Source organism: Nannospalax galili, unplaced genomic scaffold (assembly GCF_000622305.1).
Source record: "Nannospalax galili isolate Female #2095 unplaced genomic scaffold, S.galili_v1.0 scaffold137, whole genome shotgun sequence".
Lineage (NCBI taxonomy): Eukaryota > Metazoa > Chordata > Mammalia > Rodentia > Spalacidae > Nannospalax > Nannospalax galili.
In genome coordinates, this window is record NW_008340203.1 from 538,526 (window position 1) to 563,828 (window position 25,303).

Genomic DNA, 25,303 nt, shown 5'->3' on the forward strand with positions numbered 1-25,303 from the left:
ATACTGGGGCATTGAACCCAGGGCCTTCCTATGCTAGGCAAGTGCTAGATCTGCAGCCATTAATTTCATATAATTGTATATTATATGGATTCTTTTATTTACTAATTCATTAAGCAAAATGACCTGGTAGTAAGTATATACTATCAATGGACAGTTCAGATGAGGCCCTTGTCAGAGTCTATCAGAGTCAGGGAAACAGGCAGTAATAAAGTAAACCAATGGATACCTAGGAGCTTCAGACAGTGACAGGTGTCAGATGAAAATAATACAGGTTAACATGTTGGAGCAAGAGGGAGACAGCAAAGGGATTGTGCTTGCTTTGGTTAGGGCAGTTGGAGGTAGTCATTGGCAGGGTGGCTGGAGAGCAGTGAAGAATTATCACAAGAGACAAGATCTAAGAGGTCAGCAGCTAGCAGCCCAGATAAGGTTTACTAGATTGTTCTGCAAATCTGGGTTTGATTCTAAGGGCCTTGAAAATCCATTGGATGATTTGTCTTTTTAAAATATATTCTTTTTAATTGATATGTAGTAATTGGGCATATTTATGGGCTACAGCATGTCTTTTCGATATGTGTAATTAGTATGTTATGGACAGATCAGGGTAACTGGCATTTCTATCATCTCGGACATGACATTCTTTGTGCTTGGAACATTGAAAATCACCTCTGCTACCTGTTTTGACATATTCAGTTTACTGATCATTATCCTACTGTGCCACAGAACATTAGGAGTCATTCATCCTACCCTGGTTGATTTAAAGCAGAGAGTGATAAGATGAAATTCACACTCACAGGGAAATGAAAGGCCCAGAGCCATCATGGAGACAGGCAGGGTGAGGAAATGGCTTGTGTTGCCAGTGGCTGGCAAACTGGTAAGAGGTTGTAGAGTTTGGATGATATTTGATATTTGCCGATTGAGAGGCTGTTTGCAGAGAGAGGCCAAGGACCATGTCCAGGTCTCAGAGCTACACACAGGAAGGGCAACCTGAGCAAACTGCCTAGATGGTGGGGAAGGGGGTGGCTACTATGTTCAGTTTGGGATCAGCAGCGCCAAGTCCATGAGAGCGAGGAGGGCTGGGGTGAGGTGTTGGAGGCTTCAGCTTATGGTGGAAATTTTGCTTACTATGACGTTTCCATACCTAGACTGTGATGATGACTTTTATGTGTGTTAGTCACACTTTGTTGTGAGCCTCCCTATGCCTAACCAACAATCACCTCCCAACAACTCAGTGTATTTCCAGTTGATCCTGGGTAAGCCCTCCCACCCTAGCATCTCCTGAATCAGCTACAGTGCTAGCAAGCTTCCCATTCATGGGCTACCCAATAGTTTTGAAGCTGCTTGGAGTACTTTGTACCTTTACCAAGCCTGTGAGTAAAATCATTGCTCTTTATTTCCTGAATTGCATGTTCTTTTAAGTTGTTGGTCAACTTTTTAAAATGTATGTTTTTATTGAATTTTTGTGCATGTCATACAAAACATCTTAATCGTGTTTGTATGTCTTCCCTCATCCACACCTCCCTACACCCCCAATTGGCTTTCAGTGCGTTCTGTCATACATGTTAAGGTCTGTTGAGTCAAGTTAGGGTGCTCAGATATCCCTCAGTGTAAGTTCATCCACTGAGGTCTAGTCAGCCTATCTAGAGTCATTCCCTTAAAGAAGATCAGCTCTCTCACCCAGCAGTAATCAGCTGCCAATAGTTCTTCTCTAAGATAGGGGCCCGCTGTCCATTTTCCCCGTTCTATGCTGCTTTATGACTGAGTTTTATGATTGAGTTTGCGCGGGTCTTGTACTTGCTGGCACCTTGCTGTAGGTTCATATGAGCAAGGTCCCAGGAGCCTGTAAAACTCTGTCTCCTATGGTCATGCACCTCCTCCCTGGGCTCTTACAATCTTTCTGCTCCTTCTTCTGAAATGGTCCCTGAGCCCTGGGTGGGTGAAGTTTAATGGTGAACTTCTTTATAAAGTAGACTGGAGGAAATCATGGTTGGCATTAGGACTGCTTTGAACATCAATCCCCTCATTAGAGAGAGTCCCCCCTCATGACAGAATGTCCACTTTGCTCTTTGCAGAGCCTGGGTTAAATGGTGGACGTTTCCCCCCAGCTGAATCAGGTTCTCCTCGGTTTGTGCTTACGGTCCAGTTTGATGGAACTCTTGCTACCTTATTCTCTTGCACTGAAAATTACTGTCAGGTTGTGTCTTTGAATGGAAGAAGTGGTGTTTTTCCATCTGCGTTCAGTGGATACTCACTGCTGTTGTGTAGGTGTGTAGAGGAGGTGACTCTCTTACCCTGTTTCGTGGGGACTTATGCCATCACATGGTGTTTGGTCATGTGGCACATGCAATATTCTTGCAAGCTTCTGCTTAGCCAGCTTCTGGATGGAAGTCTTATTGACTTTACTTGGGGACTGAAGACTTTCAGCTTAGTTCTCATGTATTATTGTAGACTAAGGAGTAGAGAAGTAGTAATAGAGAATCATACACAGTAAACTAATGTAGAAATATGTGTTAACTGAGGTTAACATCTTTGCGAAAAAGAACATTTAGCAACAATTCCTAATATATGCCTGGCACTGAGGAAAAGGAGTTGTCAGGTTTACTAAGTGAAATCTATTAGTGAGATTTTAAAATTTATTAATGATATTAATCCTCTATTTCATGGACGAGGGAAATTAAGGCATACGGTGGCTGATCAGGTTGATCAAGGTTAATAGCTGGTAGATGGTGAACCTGGAATTGAGCCAAAGCTACCAGCTTCAGAATCCTTCTTGTTAACCTGTGTTACTCTTTCATGCTATTTATTGTATTTTAACAAGAAAGATATAATTTGATTTATTTCAACCAATCATGGAGCATGTAAGAATAAACTTATACCATGTTAGGAGATCTAGGTACACTCCTAAGCATGGCTGGCATCTGTTAGGGTTCACGGGGGATGCAGTACTGCAATACTAGGCAGTGGAGGGGAAAGGCATGCCAGCAGTAGTGAACAGCAGCTGTACATGCTAGACGTGGAAACGAACAGGTTGTCTATAGGAAACAGTGAATAGTGCACTGTGTCCTGCTAACAATCACACAAGACTGGAACCAGATGCAGAATCCCAGGGTGAAGCATTTCAACCTAATTTGGTTGACCATTGACAACCAAAGCAATATGCTTTTCTAAAGTACATCGCTAAACCTCTCACTTGTAACTACAGCTGTTACCATCACATTGATATTGTGTCTAAAGAAAAAATTAAATAACATATTAAAATGGTTAAGGCAGTGCATGGGATACTGTAGATGGTTCTAGTAGGTGTGGCAGTTACTGAACGAGCCATTGGATGCTGCAGCTCTGTTTCCACTCTTTCTTTTCCCCATGAGTGGCCTTGGGTAAAGTCGACATTTCAGCTTTACAGTTTCTCGTGCCTAGAAAGGTTTTTGTCTCATCATAGTCATCACCATAACTTTTGAAGCCAGTGGAGTCCCTGCCAGCTCAGGAAGGATTAGTGCCTCCTTGTTCTGCTGGAGCCCCGTGAGACCCGAAGGGAGCCATGTTGATGTGTGCAGATGTGATTGTCACATAGCACCAGCTGAGCCCAGAAGCAATTCTCTGTCACTTTCATTATTGTAGTCTTTGTTCTTCATGTTTCATAAACACCTACGTGTATATGAAGGGATGTCATTTAAACACAGCTGGGAAACTTGGAGTATAGGGTATAAGGAAACAGATTGTAACTCTAGTTGGTCAGTGTCCCTGAGAGGAAGTTTGGCTTCTTGGTCAGTTGTAAGGAAAGAAGCGAGCAGGAAAGAAGGGGGCATAGCACTAGGAAAGGATTCCCACAAGTAACAAGAATGGTTTCTTTTTGGTTTTGTTTTCTGGGATAAGGATTCATTGTAAAGTTCAAGCTGGCTTTGAACTGGCTATCCTCCTGCCTCATCCTCCTGAGTGCTGAGATTGCACCACCATGTTTGAGTGTTTGGTCTGTAAGAATAGATGAGATGGATGAAGAGGGACCAATCACTCAAATAGAGTGAGACACCACCTGGAGTAACTGCTTGCTTGCTGGCTCAGTTATTTTCCCCTACACATGAGTGTCTGGTTATTGCTATCATCTTAATATTCTAAAGTGTTTCTGCTCCTAAAGTCATAGGGATTTGAATGAAGAAGAGGAATGTGGAAATCGATTTACTGACTGCAAACTACGTGTCAGGTATATTGCTATGAATAACTTTACTGTACATTCTGTAGCTCTGTGAGGTTTTGGAATCCTTACTTGCTAAACAATCAAAAATGACTTCAGAAAAGCTCTGAGACAGTCAGTGAGTATATTTGGGGCTTTCAAACATGGGACTTTTGATTCTTCTCTTCGTCCCACACTTTTTCTCCTACAGCAGAATTCTGATACAAGCTACCTGGTTTTCTTAGTACATGATAACACATAAAACAAGAGCTTAGCATTCTTTCCAATCTCAGCTCCTGATCTATTCCTGGTCTTTCATTCTGGTCCTTTCTGATCACTAAAACAGTAAGCACTGGAATAAAGTTTAAAAATTTGAGCCTTTCAGTTTCCTGTTATATTACAATTCTATTATTTTGGCCCCGATAATGGTGCCAGGTATGGGTTCCATCTTATGGAGCAGGGCTTAAGTCCAATCAGAAGATGTTTGGTTGCTCTCATAATACTTGTGCCACTAGTTAACTAGTGGACCTATCTTGCCTGGCTAGTTGTTGTTGTAACTTGTAGGATTCACAGCTTGGTAAGATTGATGATTACTTTTCTTCTCCAATAGCATGCATAGCACCTTCCAGCACTATGAAAGCTAGAGGCAATAGGGTCCTACCATCAAGTTCTGGAGGATAATCAAAAGCAATGGCAATAGCCTGTAATGTTGGGGCATCTATGAGATTCCACTGACCATTCCTGGTACTGTGATTTTCATTTGCTATGACCTGGGGCTAGATAGGTCATGGCCATAGGGGAGAACATGCTACTAATGTTCATAGTATTAAAATGGCTCCTAACGACTTATTGCTATACCCAGAGATTAGTACATTTTCAACCTTCATCAGAGAAGCTTCTTGAATTAGAAGGCCGTTATCCAGAAACCCACAACTAGTCAACATGCAGAGAATAAGAGACTGTAGAGTGCTCAGCTCCAGATGGGACATCCATATCACATCACCTCCCATAAGGCTCATGGATCTTTGAGGAAGAGGGGGCAGAAAGATTGTAGGAGCCAGAGGTGGTAAATAACTACAAGGAAGTAGTGTGTTCCAGACAGCAGAGCAGCTGCACATAGGAACTCAAACAGTTGTGACAGAGTGCACAAGACCTGTTCAACATCAAGCCAGACAAAATCTCAGCACAGAGGTGGGGAGTTAGATACAAACTCCCACCCCTAGCTGAGAAGCGATTGGCATTTGATAGCTGCTGGGAGGGAAGAGTCAGTTTTCTTTAAGGGTGAAACCCCTGGTAGGGAGACCACAATCCAGGACAGGTTCCATACCCAAGAATATTTGGGCAACAAATATTGAACTCACAGGGGTTGGGGGAAAGGACATGAAGCAGGGTGGGTAGGGAGGGGGAGGGTGGATCTGGGAGGACTTGAGGGAGGTGGAAAATATGATAAAAATACATTGTTTTATGTCCTCCAATAATGAATAAGATAGCTAAAAACATGAAGTTAAGTCATTCAGTTATTTTTCCTCCTTTGCTCGCCCTGAATGGAAACCCTTGAATTCCTTCTGCTCTGTGCTCTTTGGAACTGTTGCTCCCACACTCTGTCATTTCTAACTCTTCTCTCATCTTTCCTGATGTCGATCGATCTGGAAATCCTGAGTTCCTTCTTCATTCACAATGTTGTTAACACAGTTGGGCCCGTTTCTCTCAGGTCTATAGATCACAGTTTTTGAACACGTGAATGCTGTCTTACAGGCAACACACCTAAAGTTTTTTACTCTGGCCCCCATCTGACCTAGGCTTCTCTGACTGTTTTGGGAAAAACTTGATTCCTCTTACCCAACAGAAGTAAACATTCCGTTAAACATTTAAAAAGCAGAAATCTTGAAATTTTGAACACCAGGAATTCTGATTTCTGGGTCATGTAATGGCTCAATCATATTTCTATGCCCTGTATTTCTAATGGAATAAAGAAGAATGTGTTTAGAAACAGGCAGGCCTTGTGTGGAGTAATGCTTGCTGCTCTGGGTTAGCCTCGCTCAACCTTACAAAAACAGCTTTGCTTCATTCTAAGTCCCTGGCCTCACCCGGAGCTTCCGCGCTTCAGCTGACGTGATGGTTTACATTCTCTCCTTTAGATTTTCTTTAATCTCTTTGTGTCCTTGGACTGTTCAAACCAATTTTGTCCACTGGCATTTAATAATCATGGTGGGAAACAGGTTTCTCATATTAAAGTTATGGTTTGGGGGATGTTGGGAATGAACAGTCTTCCCTGGCATCGCCCTCTCCCCATAGAAGCTTTTGCTAGAAAAGGTAGACGTGTTATAACTAAAAAGCTCAGTGGTGCTGAGCAGTCTTTCTAGTTTCAGAACCAGATTCTGTGTGGCCCAAATGGGATTCTCTGAAATCTCTGTGAACTCTAAAGTTCAGAGACTAATATTTCGCCCCCCAAACCAGCTATGATGATTAACCAAAGAAAGTAAGTGAAACATCTCAACAAATAGCTCACTAAATAAAATTAAAGTTTAAAGGCTGTAAGTGTACAACAGAGGTCAGCCAGGGAGCATGAACTAAACACATTTGTATTGAATTAACTTAGTACGAGCATTTTTAAAAACTAAGTTGTTGGCTAGGTAATTGAATGGGCTAAAAGAAAACCCTAAGATATCACAAATTTAGGAATTGCAGAAAGCTGTCTTTTTAAAGGAAGAGGGAAGAAATTCAAAAGTACAAACTTGGTGGGGATTACTCTGTAAAGCAGAAACACATTTTTGGAGAGGCAGGATGGCTGTGGACTGGTGTGGTGGATGAGAACAGCAATGCAGCTGTTTGTACGGGGGGGTGAGAAAACTGTCAACTGAATCCGGGTGACACCAGGGCAAGGCTCGGAACCTCCTGGCGTGAGGCAACGTGATACCCTGCCACCCACAGGCACTGAGAGAGCAGGAAGCTACAGGACGGGATAGAGCCGCCTCCTCTTCCAGCTGTGCGGCTTGACTCTCTCGCCCTCTAGTGGTCAAGCCTAGCAGAGCTGCTGGAGCAGCTCAACCGGGGCTTGCTGGGCATCACGAAAGGGATCTCAGAGCTTGACACAGGAGGACAGATGTTAGTGGAGCTGAGAAATAACAACAGGCACCGAGGTCAGTTTACTCTGAAATCCATAGGTTCCAAGACAGCCATCCTTAGGTCTCCCGAACCTCCCAGCATCCTTTTACCCTTTATTTGGTACTTATGTATTTATTTATGTATGTATTTATTTATGTCCAGAGGGATAGCGTAGCCATTAAAGGTTAAGGCTATTTATTTATTTAATTTAGTGTGTGTGTGGGGGGGGGGCGGCACATGTGTTCCTTGGTGTGCATGTGGAAATCAGAGTAGAACTTGTCAGAGTTGGCTCTCTCCTTCCACCATGTGGGTTCTGGGGATCGAACTCAGGCTGCTAAGCCTGATGGCAAGGGGCCTTTACTTGCTGAGCCACATCACTAGCTCTCTTTTCATTTTTTGAGACAGGGTTTCACACTGTAACCCAGGCTGGTCTGGAACTCAAAAGACTCTCTGACCTCACCCCTCTGGAATATTAGGATTATAGCCCTGACTCAGTTCCTTGATTTCATTGTCCCTTCCTGAGGTTCCCTCCCTCCCTCCTCCCTCCCTTCCTTTCCCTTCCTTCCTCCCTCCCTCCCATCCTTCCTTTCTCTCATCTTTATTTTTTACATATGCCTGTCTATGCACATGCACATATGTGCGGGTGCATGTGGAGGCCAGAGGTCAATGTTGGATGTCTGCTTCAGTCCCTCTCTACCTTATTTTTTGAGACAGACTCTCTGGCTGAACCCAGAGCTTAGCAAAACTGGCTTGCCAGTGAACACTGCTCCGCCCTCCTCCCAAGCTCTGGGATTACTCTGGGATTACAGACCTGTCAGCTCTGCTTTTTACATGGATGTCAGGTCTTCATGCTTATGTGTTAAGCATTTTACCATGGAACCCAGCCCTTCTTCTAGAGCATTTGAAGATCAGAGTCCAATGTGTATTTCCTTCCCTTACTTAACGAGCCCATCAGTATAAGCAGAATACTCACTCATGTACCAAACCAAGATGGCAAAATCTGCTTCACAGGATTGATGCATTAAGTAAAGTTAGATTCATGTGAAGTTAATTTAGGCTGTAGTACGGCAAAGGACAGAGAGAAGCAGGAAGGAGGGCAATGGCCATATTCAAAGAATATTCTACACCCTCTAAAGAATTAGTCTTTAAGTGTACACTCCCAAAACATGTCTCACAATCTTCAGGGTTCATAGTTTCTGCAATCCTTGTGCCTATAGTTTGTTATGAGGATATAGGTAGTGCTTACAATTCCCTTCTTCCAACACCCGCTTTATTTCTTTACCTTTATCAGGCCCTCAACTGGTTGGTATTCCTAGCCCTGTGGGGTGGTTTCAACCTTCATTCTTGAAGAGTCCGGATTCACAGTGGTAAAAACATTAACAAGTTTTTCTTGTTAATTTCCATTGAATTTGATCAATTCAATACCTTGGTTCCCTCATCTAGTCCTTTCTCCCCACGGTTGTTTGACAGCAACCTAAACTTCATTTTGAAATTCAGGATCAATAACCAAAACCAGCAGAACTGTCCCACTTCTGTCCCTGTGGCTCAGTGACAGGAAGAGAACAAAGTAGCTTAGGGGGTGCTCTCAGTTCCTTATTCACTGATTTGTCTCCTGGTGAAAGCATCCCACCCCTTAAGAACTAAGAGCTCCGAATCAGCAAAGCTCAAAATTGTGGGACGAGAAATAAGAAAAATTCTGCAACTGGATTATTAGGTTTAATAATTAGAGGAATATTACTCTTAGCCTATCGTTTGATCTTGACAGTGGGCACACAGTCTCATAGACAGGTCCCAGATGGGAAGCATATTTTGTATCCTTTAAAGAACTCTTCCTTGGTGTATAACTTTCCAAATGGTGCCATAATGATCTTCAGGAGGCCATTGGATCTCTCTGTGAAGCTAGCTGGTTCTGGATAATGAATTATTTGACCAGAACCAATGTTATGTGGACTAGCATCATAGAAGAGAAAATATTCTTTAAGCCTAGGCATGGTGGGGTAGGCTATGCCTGTCCATGCCCATAATGCCTCTTCTAGGTAAGTCAGAGCACTGCTATTTCTATAAAAGAAGTGATGGAATGCAGTTATGTAGTTGGTCTACCCATGGCATGGATCACATCAGGAGCTTGTTGCTAAAAGTGTTTTTGGTAGGTTAGATATTTGCTAGTAATGGTACCTAACTTAATACTGGAGTGGTGGAAACCTATGTCGTGGAGCCTACGAATAACCTCTATCTGTGACAACACAGCTCCTGTTGTTGCACGGGGCATTGAGCAAGCACTGATGTGGCTGGGGAAAAGAACTGAATGACACAGAGAGAACATACCATTTTGTCCACCTGATTATCGAGAGTCTCTCCTGCTATGGTTATAAACATTCACCTTGGGGCTGGGCCTGGTGGTGCAGGCTTGGGATCTAGGTACTTAGGAAGCTAAGGCAGAAGGATGGTAAGTTCAAGGCCTGGTTGGATTACAGAGTGAGTTTAAGGTCAGACCAGGTAACGTAGTGTATTAGTTACTTTTCTGTTGCTATGATAGAAACACTGACCAAAGCAACTTATATGAAGGAAGAATTTATTTGAGCTTATGCTTCCAGAGGAATTATAGTTTGTCATGTTGGGGAGGCATGGTGGCAGGAGGTGGCTGGAGGAGGAGCAAAAGCTAAACTCTCACATCTTCAGGCAGGCACAGGAAGCGCAACTTGAGATCCAGCAAGGCTTAAGAACTCTCTAAGCCTGCCCCCAGTGACGTACTTCCTCCAGCAAGGCCACACCTTCTAAGCCCTCCCAAAACAGTGCCACCAGCTGGGGACAAAATGCCCAAATACTTGGAACCTATGGGGACATTCTCATTCAAACCACCACATTTAGTGAGCTCCTTCTTTAAAATAAAGAGTAAAAAGAGGACTGAGGTATAGCCGAGTGGTAGTGTGCTTGCCTAGCTTGTGTGAAGCCCTGAGTTCAAGTCAAGTTGGATGACAAGTGTACCTTCATAAGCTATGTCCGTTACGAGAGGTAACCATTTTCAAACCTTTTCCTCAGACCTCATCATCAGCGTTCTTTTTAAACTAAAAATTATTATTGTGTATATGCACGTGTGTGTTGTGGTATCTGTCTGGAGGTCAGAGGACAACTTTGTGGAGCTTGTTCTCTCCTTCTAACTTTATGTGGGTTCTGGGGATCGAACTTAAATCATCAGGCTTATGAGGAAAGCTCTTACTCTCTGAGCTGTCTAGCTGGCCTGCTTATCATCATCACTAGTCCAATCCTGTTCATGAGTATCTGTTTGTTCAGCTAATACATTAGTGATTACTCGTGACTCTCACTGTGGATCTGCATTTTTAGTCTTGGCAATGTGAACATCAAAGTACCACTTGATTCAGTGGGTTCTTCCCACGGAGATGATTTCCCCTTACCACTGTGCTTCAGGGCTGGTCCTTCATCAGACTGAAAATGGATCAGCTGCATATTAAGTGCACCTGGATATCCTGGATAACCCAGGATATCCTTCTTTTAAAAATTCTTTATTTTGTATTACTTCTATTTTTGGTTTATGTGTATGAGTGTATTCCCTGCATGTATGTAAGTGCACCCATATCATGCAATACCCGTGGTGGTCAGAAGAGGACATTGGATCCCCTGGAACTGGAGTTACAGACAGTTATTAGCCACCATGTGGGTGCTGGGAACCAAACCCACGTCCTCTGCAAGAGCAGCCATTGCTCTTAACATCTGAGCCATCTCTCCAGCCCACAGGATAACCTTCTTATTTTGATGTCAACTAATTAGTAATTTTAACACCTGAAAAGTTTGTTTGTCATGTAACATACTATATCCGTGGGCATGGTGTGTGTGTATGTGTGTGTGTGTGTGTGTGTGTGTGTGTGTGTGTACTTCTACTAACCATAGTACTTAGTAGACACTGAGTTGACATTGATTCCTAGTGATACAAATGTCATTGATCTATCAGTTAAAATGGTGGTTTATGGCTGTCAAAGGATAGTGGACTTATTCCTCCTCTGAACCACAGTGGTCCCAGTAGTCTGTGACTTAGTCTGTGACTATCTAATTGAAATAATCTTAGTCTGTGACTATCTAATTGAAATAATCTTAGTCTGTGACTATCTAATTGAAATAATCATATTTGACAGCTGTCACAATTCCAAAATTGGTACATTTATCTGAAGAATAAAGTTCATATAACAAGAAGGAAAGGGGCCAAGTAGAAGCCACTAGAAGATTCTCAGATACTAGGAAAATTAAGCCAAAATAATAGCACATCCGTGGGGGAATCTTGATGATGAATAATGCCATTACCAGAAACTTGAAGAAACTGCCAGGCTTGGTGCTTACCATCTGCCCATTATCCTGAGAAAGCAGTCAAATTTTGGAGAGTAACAGAATAATTGTGTATCCTCTTGAACTCAATCAGGTGGTGACCCCAATTGGAAATGATGTCCCAGACAGGGTATCTTTGATGGAGTCAATTAACACAGTCCCTGGCACCTGTGTGTAGCTGCTCCTCTTAACAAATGGAGTCCCTCCATCAGGATACAGTTTGTTTTGACCTGGTGTGGCCAACAGTCATTTTCTAGTATTGCCCGAGGACCATGTCAGTTCTCCTTCTCTGTCATAATACACACAGGAGCCATCTTAATCATCTTGACTTTCCACACATTATATCAGTCTGCTACCTGATGACATCATGTTGACTGATTACATCTGATAAACAGGAAGTAGGAAGCATTTAAGATGTCTTAGTAAATCATGTGAGCACCAGATGAGAAGTAAACCCTACCAAAAAAAAAAAAAAAGTGAGACACTCAATACTTCAGTGATGTTTCTCAGAGTCCAATTATCTTGATCATGTTGGGATTTCTCCTCTATCTTTAAAGTAAAGTTGCTATTCTCGAACGACTCTAGCTTGAAGGAAAGCACAACTCTTGGTGGGCTTTGGGGGATTATGAAGAAAATGTCTACTATATTTGAGTGTGATATTCTCACCTTTTAATGACAACGCAAACTGCTGTTGGTATTTAGGTGGAACAAGATCAATAAAAGGCACTAAAGTAAACTCAGGTGTAAAACAACATCTGCTATTTCTTTTGAGCTTTATAAACCAGAATTTCCAGAGATGCTAGAAGTGTCCTAAAAAACACGGTTACTCTATGTAGCCTGTGGTAAACACCAATGGGAGAATTAAGGGCAGTTCTGGATGTTAATGAACATACATGCCACCTTCTGAAAATATCTTCCTATTGACAAACTTCTGATGTGCTTGTGAACAAAATCTCCTAATGGGACTGAATGGCTGCACAACTTGAGCTTTTTGTAATGAACTGGTATTATCTGGCCCACTAAGCCATAAGGTTGGATGTTCACAGGAGCAATGTGTTAAAGTGGAAAAGTGGAGATGAGGCTGGAGCATATTCAAATCACATAAGTAAGTTGAAAGGGCAGTGGTCCAGACTCTTAATACCACCCCTGCCACATGGTCTCCTCTCATTCAGTCCACATTTTAGTCTCATGGATAATTCGTTGTGAGCAATTTGTTGAGAAGGAAACAGATATTTTCAAATAACGTTACAGTGTTTCCAAATAATATATTGACTGAAAATGTATACCCCCATCATCCCTGAACCAACAAGCTACTCTTTTCTTGAAGAACAGCTCATCACATGGGATCTTAAAAAGAAAAACATTTTCCCAGCTGAGAACAGTTGGGGAAGTTAGAGAGATGCTTCTAAGGGAGAAGCTAGAGAGATTTAAAGTGTTAAAAGGACTTGGCCAGCCATTCCTTAGTTGGCAATGGAGGGCCTCTGAGATATACCAGAAGGAAATAAACCCAGACATCAGTGAGCTCTGAAGAAGCCTGAGCTTTAGATGAGAATCATTCAGTTATGCAACCCATGCAAGAACATTTAGTGTTCAATTTGGGGCAAAATCAGCTCTGTGGATACAGGACAGACATTGTAGAACATGTATTAACTCTTTCACGGGTCTTTGTTTATGACTTGACTTCTGGTATGAAGATCTTGAGTTTGTAGTTTCCCTTCCAAGAGTATTACAGGAGAATGGGAAGACGTCTTCCTCCTCATCCCTTGTAATCATCACCACTGTCAGTGAGTCAAGAGCAGCAGCCAAATGGGCCCCAAGTCATTTGTTTCAGTAGATACTTTATTAACAATCAATCAAACTAGGCATGGTGGTGCACACCTGTAATCCCAGCACTTGAAAAGTAGAGGTAAGAGGGCAAGGAGTTTGAGGTCAGCCTGGACTACATAGTGAAATTCTTGACAGCCAAACAACCCCCAATCAATCAAAATAATAATTATGATATAATTACCTCTCATTTGCTGTTGACAAGCTTATTCTTGAGTTCATGTTTAGGGACTCTATTAAAGCGACTACCAAATCCCGTTTTTGAAGGTCTTTTGCCCAAGACCACTCTTACTCTCAACTTTTGTATTAACTAAGGGTCCAGGGAAGAGAAAAGAAAGTACCAGTTATTTTGAGCACCAGTAATTTATCATAAACCATTGTTAATTAACTAGATATAGTAGGTATCAGCTCGGTAATTTGAAAAGTAGAGAGGGGGCTGGAGAGATGGCTCAGTGGTTAAGAGTACTGGCTGCTCTTGTAGAGGACCTGGGTTTGATTCCCAGCTCCCACATGGTGGCTAACAACAATCCATAACTCTTCAGTTATAGAGGAATCTGACAACCTCTTTTGACCTCCACAGGCATTGCACAACATGGGTGCACTTACATATATGCAGGCAATATACTCATACATATAAAATAATAAACAAAATATTTAAAAAATAAAATAAAAATTAGAGAGAAGACTAACTTCTCATAGAAGTAGCAACTAAAGGAAGGGAAGAGTCAAAAAAGTAATAAAGTACATAAACTTCGGAGGGAGGGTTCTGAGGGGCCAAGCTGTAGTCTCCTTGGTATTTTCCAGTATCCTGAACTTGGAGGTGGTCCCAATGGGCTCAGAACTCTGAGGATGGGTGCTGGCTGACTTGAGTAAAGCCTGCCAGGGAACAGTTGCCATGGAAGCAGTGATGTGGTTTGCATAGTGCCACCTGTTGAGCGGAGTATGGAAGTGAGGAAGGATGCAGTTATGAGACTGTACCTTAATCACCAGCATCTAGTAACTTATTTTGAAGTCCATAACTCCTAAAGTAACATTTTTAAAGCTTACAAACTTTGTCATTATTTTTATTATTGTATGTGTGAGATGGTGCTCACATGGATGTCAGTGGGCAGCTTTGTGGAATTAGTTCTCTCCTTTCAAATTTACATGGGTTCCAAGGATTGAACTTGGGCTGTCAGGTTTGCATCACTGGATAGCAAGCACCTTTACCTGCTGAGCCATCTTGCTGGCCCAGTCTTAGGAACTTTGGCATACTATAATTCTGCTTCTTAATTCTCTCTTCATGAATTTTGGAGTCAGACTTGGATTCAGACTTCATTTCTTTTTTCTTATTAGCCATGTGACAGAAAGCAAGACAATCTCTTTTAGAATTCTTCTTTCCATGTGTAAGCCAAGGTAATCATATCTATTTCATGGGACTGATATAAGGGTCACTCAAAATAAAGTTACTATGAAGGAGTAATGCTAAGTCTTAGTGTGTAGAACAGTGGATGTTACTGAACAAGGCCAGGTTGGGTCCCATCTTTCCCCTTCCTGCCTGTCTTTCTCATTACTCTTTCTCTGCTCTGCCTCTTGTCTCCAAGTCCTTTTGTCTTTTTTCCTCTGTTTTGATATTTTCTCCAACTCTTAATTCTTTCCCTCTTCCTTTAATACCTTAATTCATTGTTTATTGTTCATCGACCTTCCATGGCCATTAATCCTCCATTAAAGAAATAGTCACATTTTTTGGGGGGGGATTTGGAATGTGCATCCTTTCGCCATTGCTCAACTGTTTATGCATCTCCGTTCTTCTTGGATGCCATAAGGAGGACACTGCCATTCTGAGAGCTGATTTCAGCCTATTGCACCATGTAATTAAGGAATACTTCGGGCTTCAAGTTTTAGAAACTACAACAAATATTGGCTTGATCAAATACAGCTAGTTCCTCTCACGGGGTAGCTCTTGGCATTGGTACTGACTCAGCACTGCTGTTTTCATGAGACTTTGTTCTAACCATCAGCTATATGTTTCAAATAAGAAGAGCTGGGATGAAGAGGGAGCATACCACTGAGTACAGCTGAACAACCCGCTCTGTTTATCTTAAAAGGAAAGCTTTCTCAGAAGCCTCACCTACGGATCTAGTTTGCCCTAGACAGTTCTGTGTTTCTCTATTTCTGTGACTTTATTTCATTTAAATCATAAGCTTGTGTTCCAGTGTTGGACCACAGACATCTGCATAGCAAGGTAGAGGGAATTTAGTTGTCTTTGGCAGAATGTCCTGTGGTTGATTGGTACAGAACGTCACCTTTGTAGGCTGGCTTATTTCATTTAGCGATATACATTTAGATTCCCTTTGTGTTTTCTGTTTCATAGCTTATTTCCTAATAAAATGAATAGTGTTTTACTTCATAGATGCCCCAGAGTTTGTTTGTCTTATGCACCTATTGAAGACCATCTTCCAATAAACATTAGCGCAGGCTCATATATGTTGATGGAAGTTTTCATCTCTTTTTGGTAACAGGAGCACAAATGCTGGATTCTTTGATAATAGTATGTTCACTTTTTTTTTTTTGTCATTTTCCCCATCTGCTCTGGAACTCTCTATGGAGACCAGGCTGTGTCAGGAGAGTCCCAGCTCAGACCCTGGAACCAACCTGGAAGGACCCCTATCCTGTGATCCTTACTACACCTACAGCAGTGAAAGTGGCTGGGATCCCTCATGGACCCATCACACTCAGTTAAAGGAGGCTGCAGAAGAAGAAGGAGAATGGACTGTCACTCGGACCTCCAACCCTTTGAAGATAAGACTGACATGGATCCCCTGATTGTTATAACTATGCTTTGGCTTCTTTTCCTCCCCAGGGGAACTGCTTACAGTCTCCATTGCCCCCAGGCCTGGGAATGGTAACTCAGGAAAACGGGATGGGAAATTCCTTGTGACTGTGACCACCGACAGTCAACCCACCCTCCAAACAGACTTTTGCACACTTACAGCTCTAACCTTATGGTACCCCTTCAGCAGGTCTGAGTATAAAGCAGTGGGCTGTAGCAACCTAGAATTTGAGAAAGGAATTTAAAGCCTCAAATTTTAATGCCTGTCCTGCTAGCAGTGAGTTTTCCTGTCAGGGAAACGGCCTGACACTGTGCAGCCTGGGAATGTGAGACATAATCTCATGGGAACATACAGACCACTACATCTGCATAATAGACAGGAAGCGCCCAAGATTTATTTCCTAGGTGTTGTAATCTCCTGACCATCAAGATCATAGCCTGGAATACAGCAGGTCACCATTATTGGGCGACAGGAAGAACCTGGGGAATAAAGCTTTATGCCACAGGGAAGGACCCTCGGGATATGTTCATCATAGAGAAAAGGCATCCACTCCGGGACCCCCCAACCCATTGGTCTAAACTGGAATCTTTATTTGCCAGTGCCCCAGGAGTCTAAAACCCACCATCTCCTTACAACCTTGATGATGCTTGTCACACCAGGAAAAAATAGTCCCAGTTACCCCAACCCCAAACCCCGAAACAGACCCCTCCATGCTAAGGATATTAGTAAAAGTCTATTAGCTTTTAAACCTTACAGAGCCAGACTTGGGTTAGGACTGCTGGCTATGTTTAGATACCATCCCCCACCCCCAGTTTACTATGTAGGAATTGGGCTAAATCAGACTCTCACTCCTTATAAGGATTAGACAGATTGTGACTGGAACCATCCCTGAGTCACCCTAGGGGATTTACAAGGACAAAGGACCTACATCATGTCGTCTAACTATGACCTTGAAGGATCTCCCTATGTGGAGGCTTGTAGCAGTGGTCTATGCACAAACTCCAATGTAGAACGGAGGTTTTTCTTCCATGCTCCTGAAACTACCTGCCTGGCATGCACAAACAGATTGACTAAATGTACATCCTCTGACCGGTTTGAGGGTCCAGGAGATGGTGGTGGTGGGGCTCTGTATACTGGTTCACATTGTCCTTCAGGTGTATATACATAGTTGGGAAGAGGGACGAGAACACCTCAATCTAGATCCAGGATTATCCAGGAGAAAGACGGTGGCCTCCAGAGTCCTTGTCCCCCTCTTGGCAGGGGCAGGTGTAGCAGGTTCAGCTGCCACTGGTACCTCTGCCCTGACTGTGGGAGATAAGAACTTTAAGGAACTTAGTGCTTAAATACATATGGACCAAGGACACTAAGAAAATTCCCTCTCCAGACTTGAAAGTCAGGTAGATTTTGTAGCAGAAGTGGTATTGCAAAATCTCAGGGGCTTAGATCTCATCTTTATGAAACAAGGTCTCTGCATGGTTTTAAAAGAGACCTGCTGCTTCTATGCAATCAATCTGGAATTATCAGGGAGAGCTTAGCACTACTTAGAAATAACCTATGGAGAGAGAAAGAAAAAGATGAGTCTGACAATTGGTATCAATCAGTCTTTGTTTTCCTGGTCTCCATGGCACACCACCCTATTCATGGCCCTAGCTGGGCCTCTGGTACTCCTACTTCTGGCTCTGGCAATTGGTCTTTGTCAGATCAACTGCCTGACTAACTATATAGGCAACAGGTTAATGCAGTAAAAATCATGGTCCTAAGAGGACAATATAATACCCTGTCCCTAGGCAAGCCCACAATTTGACTCATGCCCATAGAACCAGCGGGGAATGTCATAAGGCACCATCTTGACCATAGCTACACCATGTTGAAGTCTAGGCTGAATCTAGCCTCTGAGACGAAAAGGCAGTTGGTCCAAGGTGTTAGAACGGGAACACCAGCGGCTCAGCTGCACCAAGGTATGAGTTTGAGAACACTTCAGTAGGCCTCTGGTTGCCTAGAGAATAAGTCAGCATGTTCCTGGTTGCTCCTGGTAACTGCATATTTATGGCTTCTGCACTTTACACTTGGCTTGCTTTTGCAGAATAGTAATTGTTAGAGGGGCTTTCTACCCCTAAACTAAGGAAATGCTTGGAAACTTAAACTTTTCACTCTGGATGTGGTTTTTCTGTGTAACAGCTTATTCTAAGAACACCTAGGCCCTGTACTTGGGTTTGAATGCTCTGTGTAGTCACCGACCAGCCAATAAAGGGCTTTCTTTTGGCATTATTGTGTGTCTGAGTGGTCTTCTCTGGTGAAACACCTCACAACACCTTTTAGTTTCCTACCTTAAAGTGGTAATTAATACATTTTCATGGAATGAATGATGCATTATGCACTAATGACTTCAATCTCTCAAAAGAAACAAATGAACTCCTTTAACTAGACTCTCAAAGTATAAGCAGGCAAACCATTAGATACCTAAGTAGAAACACAAACATGATTTCTTTGACAAGAATACAAACTTTATTAAGAAACATCAGGAGACACAATACCACAGATATAAAAAAATAGTCAACAGGCAAGAGAAATCATGATCTATAAAATAAGAAATGGATCCAATGATCAAATGTAGAAAGGCCCAGTCTACGTCTTCCAGGCTGGAAGTTGGGTGAAGACTTCCATTTTCTCTGATGACCTCTGAAGAATGTCTCTCAGCTGCAGTCTAGTGCCTTCGATGTTGTAAAGGTTTAAGTAAACAGAAGATAAAAATGGGTGAAAAAGCAGAAGGAATAGAGCTGAGACAGAATGGGAAACAGTCCACAAAATTCTGACAGTTTTCAGTTCTGCAAGAGTTTCCGAAGTACGTCTACATATCCCAAATAACGTGATGATCAGCAGGTGGATTCTCAGCATTTCTTTATCCACTGTAGAGGGTCGAGGAATTCATTATAGAATAGACTCAGGTAGTGCTTTAATGTGCATTACTTAGTAGCTCCTATAATAGACAATGAAATAAAGGTTTAAGAACTCGTTACTGGTCCAGGTGTGGTCAAGGAGATGCACGATTCAGAGATATTATGGTCTGGCAGTTGAGAATCAGCAACTTGGCTTTTAACAGGTGGGCTGGCAGCAGTGGCAGCAGCAGGCTGGGCGGCAGCAGGACTGTCCACAGTAGGATGGGCGGCAGCAGGAGGCCTGGGCATGGTGCAGCTGGCAGCAGGTGGGGGGTGTGCTGCTCACCACACAGCAGGGGGGCAGGAAGGTGCCCTCCACGCGGCAGTCTGGGCGGCACCACCTGACCCGGCTACTCACGGGGCCAGAGCCACCCTCCAGGCCACCGCCGATGCCACCGCCAATGCCACCGCCAATGCCATACCCAGCCTGGCAGCAGCTTGGCTGAAAGAAGCTAGTCTCACAACGGCTGGGTTGGCTGCAGCTGGAGCCCCAGTTGCCACTGACAGAGCAGCTGGGAAATCCGCAGAAGCTGGTAGAGCAGCAGGCCATGGTATCAGGAGCTGGCTGAGTGTTCAGGAGCTTGGAGGAGTGTCTGTGTTTTGGAGGTAACTTCCACCTGGGGCCCTTTATATATCCAAGTGAGCAGCTGTTTATAAAATTCCTAACGTATTTTTCTTGTTTTCATTTAAATTTGTTCCTCAGTGGTCCTCTGATTGGCTTACATTGAAATACTTGTGACATGTTATGAGCAGCAGTTTCGAAATTACTTTGTTTTATAAGGTTGCCGTGACTCGCTCTATCAGCCCTCTACTCTTTAGAGTATGTTTGTGGTTTCCCACGTTCAAAGAGTCTTCCCATTCCAGGTTAAGTCAACACCCTCATTTTGAATAATCATCAGCCCATACCTCTGAAGCTGAGGGCAATTTGCTACTTTTAAGTATTATTTTCTCCCCTGGAGAATGCATAGATTGAATTCCATTGAATGTGGAACATCAGGCTATTTGCTGAACTGAAGGCTCACATTCGGTCACATGTAATTAAAGCTTCTACCTCATTTACTGCAACATCACATCAAGTTACCATTCTAGTTATTTTTATTTCAACCTATTTGAAACGTGTAAATATTATTATGTGTGTCCCAGGCTAGGCTGGAAAGTTTTTCTTGTGAACCAAATGACTTAGTGTATCACAAAGTAGATACTGGTGAGTCTTAAATATACTCTACTAGTATATTTCTGGTAGAGTCTTAATACACATTTATTGAATCTGATTCAGTGGATATTTACTGAAGGGGTGGAATAAACGATATGATTCATGGGTGCCTGGACCACTCATGATGAGTAAATAGAACTTTCAAGGTCGTAGCCCCACCCACGAAGGAGACTTGTTATTTGTTGTAGAAAGAGACTAGGGAATGCTGAACTACTCTTGTTGTCACTTAATGGATGAACAAAGGCTCCAGGAAAAACAACTAAGAGTTACAATATCCTGAAAAATGCACAGCCATCTGCTTTGTTCTTTCCTGGAATGTGCCGTCTTTTGTGTGATCCATCAATGCTGCCAAGTTAATGAGTGGGGTAAGTGCCCGGAGCTTGGAAATAATTTCCTCAGGTTTTCCTAGATTTATGTCTTATTGTAGTTTGTGTATTGCAGTCAAATGCTTAAATAAAAATAAATGATAAAATCGATTCCTTTTCCTAAGTTTGTGCTAAAAGAGACATTTTTCAATTGGTTTGTAAGTTACAAATTATGATATTCTTGTTTGTGATTTCCAATGTACCTGTCTGACATGATGGTAGAACTGATACATGTTTAATCTATTCTGCTTTAGACCAGGGGTAACACCTTGCACACTGAGTAAGTGCAGGTCAGTAGAAAGAGTTAAAGCTTAGAAACCTGGGCATCAGTGGGAAGGAGATAGGTTAAGGCATAGGGATTAAACGGAATTCTCTTGAAAGATAGTATTGATAGATATTTTTAAATCTGCTCAGTTGCTTCACATTGGGCATCGATGAAGAAAAAACCTAATGTACTAAATGGGGAGAGGTTACAGGTGGTAGATGTATATCCAGAGTAGCTGTATTAGTCTAGATATAATTGTAACAAAATGTGCATGTAAAGAGCCATGGAGATTACTTAATGCATGGAACATTTTTATTCGCAGATGGATCCAAACATAAGTTAATTTATATATAACCATTTTGCTTTAGACTATGGTATATGTGTAAAGATTATTATCCTCTGTGGACAACATCAAAGTAGAAGAAAGACATAACTCTGTTCACTTGTGCATAGAACACTTTATTTGATAGTAACAGGGGCTATTCAAGCAGAAAGAAGATATTAAGATGCATGGAACCAAGAGCTAGGGAAAGAAAGCAACATGACAGTGGAATGGAGAATTTCCCCATCCTGGTGCACTGCTGGAGCTCGCTGTTGGAGGCATGTTTTCAGTGAGCTAATTCAGCACATCTAAGAGTTTCACTATATATGAGCAGCTTAGTAGCATGAAGATACTTAGCATCCATCAGACAGAGCTCTTCGTTAGAGATCAGCACAATTTTGCCGTGCATTTCATTTCATTCTTAGCCAATCAGCAATCTGGCTCTTAGCAGGTGGGCTCACAGCAGCTGGGCTCAGGGCAGGTGGGCGGGCAGCAGTGGCAGCAGCAGGCTGGGCGGCAGCAGGACTGTCCACAGTAGGATGGGCGGCAGCAGGAGGCCTGGGCATGGTGCAGCTGGCAGCAGGTGGGGGGTGTGCTGCTCACCACACAGCAGGGGGGCAGGCAGGTGCCCTCGACGCGGCAGTCTGGGCGACACCACCTGACTCGGCAGCTCACGGCTCCGCAGCCACCCTCTTGGCCACTTCCAGTATCACAGCAGCTGGGCTGACAACAGCTTGGCTGGCAGCAGCTGGGCTCACAGCAAGTGGTCTGACAACAGCTGGGTTGACAGCAGCTGGACTGGGAGCAGCTGGGTTGGCAGCAGCTATTCTGGGAGCAGCTAGGCTGGCAGCAGCTTGGCTGGCAGCAGCTGGAGCCACAGGTCCCACCAGTGGAGCAAGTGGGGAACCCACAGAAGCTGGTAGCGCAGCAGGCCATGGTATCTTAAGTCAGGTTGGAGTTAAATTGTGAGAGAAGTTTCTGAGTTTTGGCTCTACCTTCTATACTTGGCCTTTTATATATTCCTCAGAGCTACGTATTTATCCAACATTAGCATCTTTCCTTGATGTTAGTTGTAAATTCAGTCTTTGATTGGTCAGGACCTGAGTAATTGAGAAAAATATAAACAACATTTCCATTGTTTGCTTCCCTAAGTGCTCAATTAAGTGTCTCTTCCTTGTCCTCTGGACTAAGTGAAAGTGCGTCCCAGGAGCCAATCCCAAGAGCACTCTGTGAAGGTCACCTGGAAAACTAGTGTTGAAGCAAACATCAGCTCGGCTCACTTTGTCATAGTTGAGCTTTGATAACCTGTAAGTTCAGTTCGTCTACATTGAACAGTTTCTTCCCACATGGCCACTCAGTCATGATCATGATTCCATAAACAGTTTGTTTAGATTTGGTAAGACTCATATAAGTGTCATCAAAACATAAGCCATTTAATTCATCAGCATCCAAACAAATCTGCCTTTCTAGGGTCAGTTCGTGCAAGGTCTGAGATTCTCAAAGCTCTCCACTTCTTCCTTTTAGTCACTGATGCAGGCTACAGATCGAAGCCTTTAATGTCTTTGCTTTACATTGTTTTCTGTCTTTGTTACATTAAAATGGGTATGCTAGCAATGCATACCTATTGTCACAAGGCAAACAACAACGGGGACGTGTAAAGAAAGGTCAACATCTCCCAACGCCCCTTCCAAAGTAGATATAGATACAAATAATAATAGAGGACATGAATGCAGGTGGGAGCAGTAAGTAATGATAAAAATACATTATAGAAAATTCTCGCATCAATTAAAATATTTAAAAAATTAATTATGGCAAACACCTATAGCATAAAATTTATGCTAATGTTTTAAATATTTATATTAATCATCTTTACCTTTGATTCTTATTACCCTTGTTGAAACTCTTAAAAAATATTTTTTTAATTGAGTGGCAAGGAAGCCAGAAAGAAATGTGTTGGCTTGGGAACCCCCTGAGACATACACAAATGTTTCCTGAACATTAGTGCATGTGTACACGTGGGGGCTGTAGGGCAAGGAGCACAGTGACAGACAGGAGAGACCCTCCCTTGAGTGGTTGGTCAGAGTAGTCCAAGAGATTCCCCAAATAACACAGGCTATTGCCGGAGCCCTGGGTTATCTCCCAAAACTCGAAGGTAAGACCCTACTGCTGAAGACAGGACATACTTTGGACACAAGACTTAGAGCAATAGAACTGGAACTGACCTGGAATCTTCTCCCTGAAGACTAGCTCTCATGGTTCTGGATGATACTATGAAAGTTGCTATTTCAATCAATGGTTCAATCCAGCCCGAAAGCCCACTAATCATAAGACTGGCACAGCAAACTGCCTCTATTGGTGCAGAAGTGGCATTGTTATCTGGGGGATAATCAACAGCTATCTAATTGGACTTAAAGCCCTCTCAGTGGGAGGGAACTCTGGTGGCACTGTAATTAGAGCCAAATATGCATGATTGGAGAGGTCATAGATCCTAGAGAAAATTCTGTCTCTGTCATATCTCTAGACAAATGAAACTTCTTATCATATGCAAATTATGGATCCTTATATTTACAGAAAAGTATATCGTGTACCCCTCACCAAAGAAGCTTCTTTTTGAAACAAATGGAGCCTATTCAGAGTTCCACATCTGGTCACACACAGAGAATATATGTCGAGAGATGCCCAGCCCTAAGTGACACATCTGCAGTGGAACCTCTCTACCCAAGGCTCATGGAACAGTGGAGCCGGGGGTAGAGAAAAAACTAGTGCACCCCTCAACTCTCACCAGTGAAACTTCCTTATACAACAGTGTGTGATGTACACAAAAGCCCACAACTGGCTAAGTTTTGGAGAATAAGAGACTGCAGAGTGTGTGTCCCTAGATAGGACTCCTATATTAAATCTGCTCACAGCTCAGAGACCATTCAGAAAAGGGGGTGGAAAGATTGTAAGAGCAAGTGCTGGCTCATGACCATAGAAACAGAAGGAAACAGAGGATTTTAGGACTGGAAGCTTGCTCAAGTGAACTTGCAGCAATGGTGGCATCGAGCACAGGACCCATGTCAACTCAATCAGAAAAGAGGGTCCAGAGTGGAGCGAGGTAAATGGGTGGCAGGCTGGCCCTAGACTGGGGACTGTTGGAGGCTGGTTACTGCTGGGTGGGGGAGAGCAGACCTTCTTTAAGGTCTCTAGATGGGTTGACTAGACGCTAGTGGATGAACTCGCACCAAAGAACAGCTGGTTCTCCTTGCTTGACTGGACAGGACTTATCATGCATGGCGGAATGCCTAAGGCCTGATGGGGGTGTGTTTATGGGGGGCATGGGTAGGGTAGGGGGTCTAGTTTTGACTAAAAACTGTTGTATGAAGTGTACAAAATCTCAATAAAAATACCAAAAAAAGTTAATTTTAATTTTTTGTGCATGAATGTATTGCTTGCATGTAGGTAAGTGCATCTGCGTCATTCAGTGCCCATGGAGGTCAGAAGAGGGTGTTGGTTTCCTGTAACTGGAGTTACTGATGGTTGTTAGCCACCATGTGAGTGCTGGGATTCCAACCTGGGTCTTCTGAAAGAGCAGAAAGTGCTCTTAACTGCTGAGCCATCTCTCCAGCCCCCAAATTCTTTTGATCATGTATGAGAATTTATTTATAGGTATTCTATTCTTTGTGTCAACACCATACTGCTTTGATTGTTGCAGCTGTGTAATAACCTTTTTAAAAATATTTATTATTTATTATTTTTATTTTATGTGTATAAAATGTATTGCCTGTGTGTAGGTAAGTGCATCCGTGTCATGCAATGCCCATGGAGGACAGAAGAGGCTGTCGGATCCCTTGGAACTGGAGTTACGGACAGTTGTTAGCTGCCATATGGGTGCTGGGATTAGAACCCGGGTCTTCTGCAAGAACAACCAGTGTTCTTAACTGCTGAGCCATCTCTCCAGCCCCCAAACTAACTTTGTAA

The 25,303-nt window shown here is 42.9% G+C and overlaps 2 protein-coding genes across 2 annotated transcripts; both read right to left on the reverse strand.

Annotated features, from left to right (window-relative positions):
- Window positions 1-19,335: 19,335 nt before the first annotated feature.
- Window positions 19,336-19,728, reverse strand: LOC103735830 (keratin-associated protein 9-3). Its single transcript, XM_008835200.1, has one exon. It carries the CDS (start codon window positions 19,726-19,728, stop codon window positions 19,336-19,338), a length of 393 nt encoding a protein of 130 aa, XP_008833422.1.
- A 2,059-nt stretch (window positions 19,729-21,787) lies between these two features.
- LOC103735831 (keratin-associated protein 1-3-like) lies at window positions 21,788-22,279 on the reverse strand. Its single transcript, XM_008835201.1, has one exon. The coding sequence runs from the start codon at window positions 22,277-22,279 to the stop codon at window positions 21,788-21,790; it is 492 nt and encodes a 163-aa protein (XP_008833423.1).
- Between the last annotated feature and the right edge of the window lie 3,024 nt (window positions 22,280-25,303).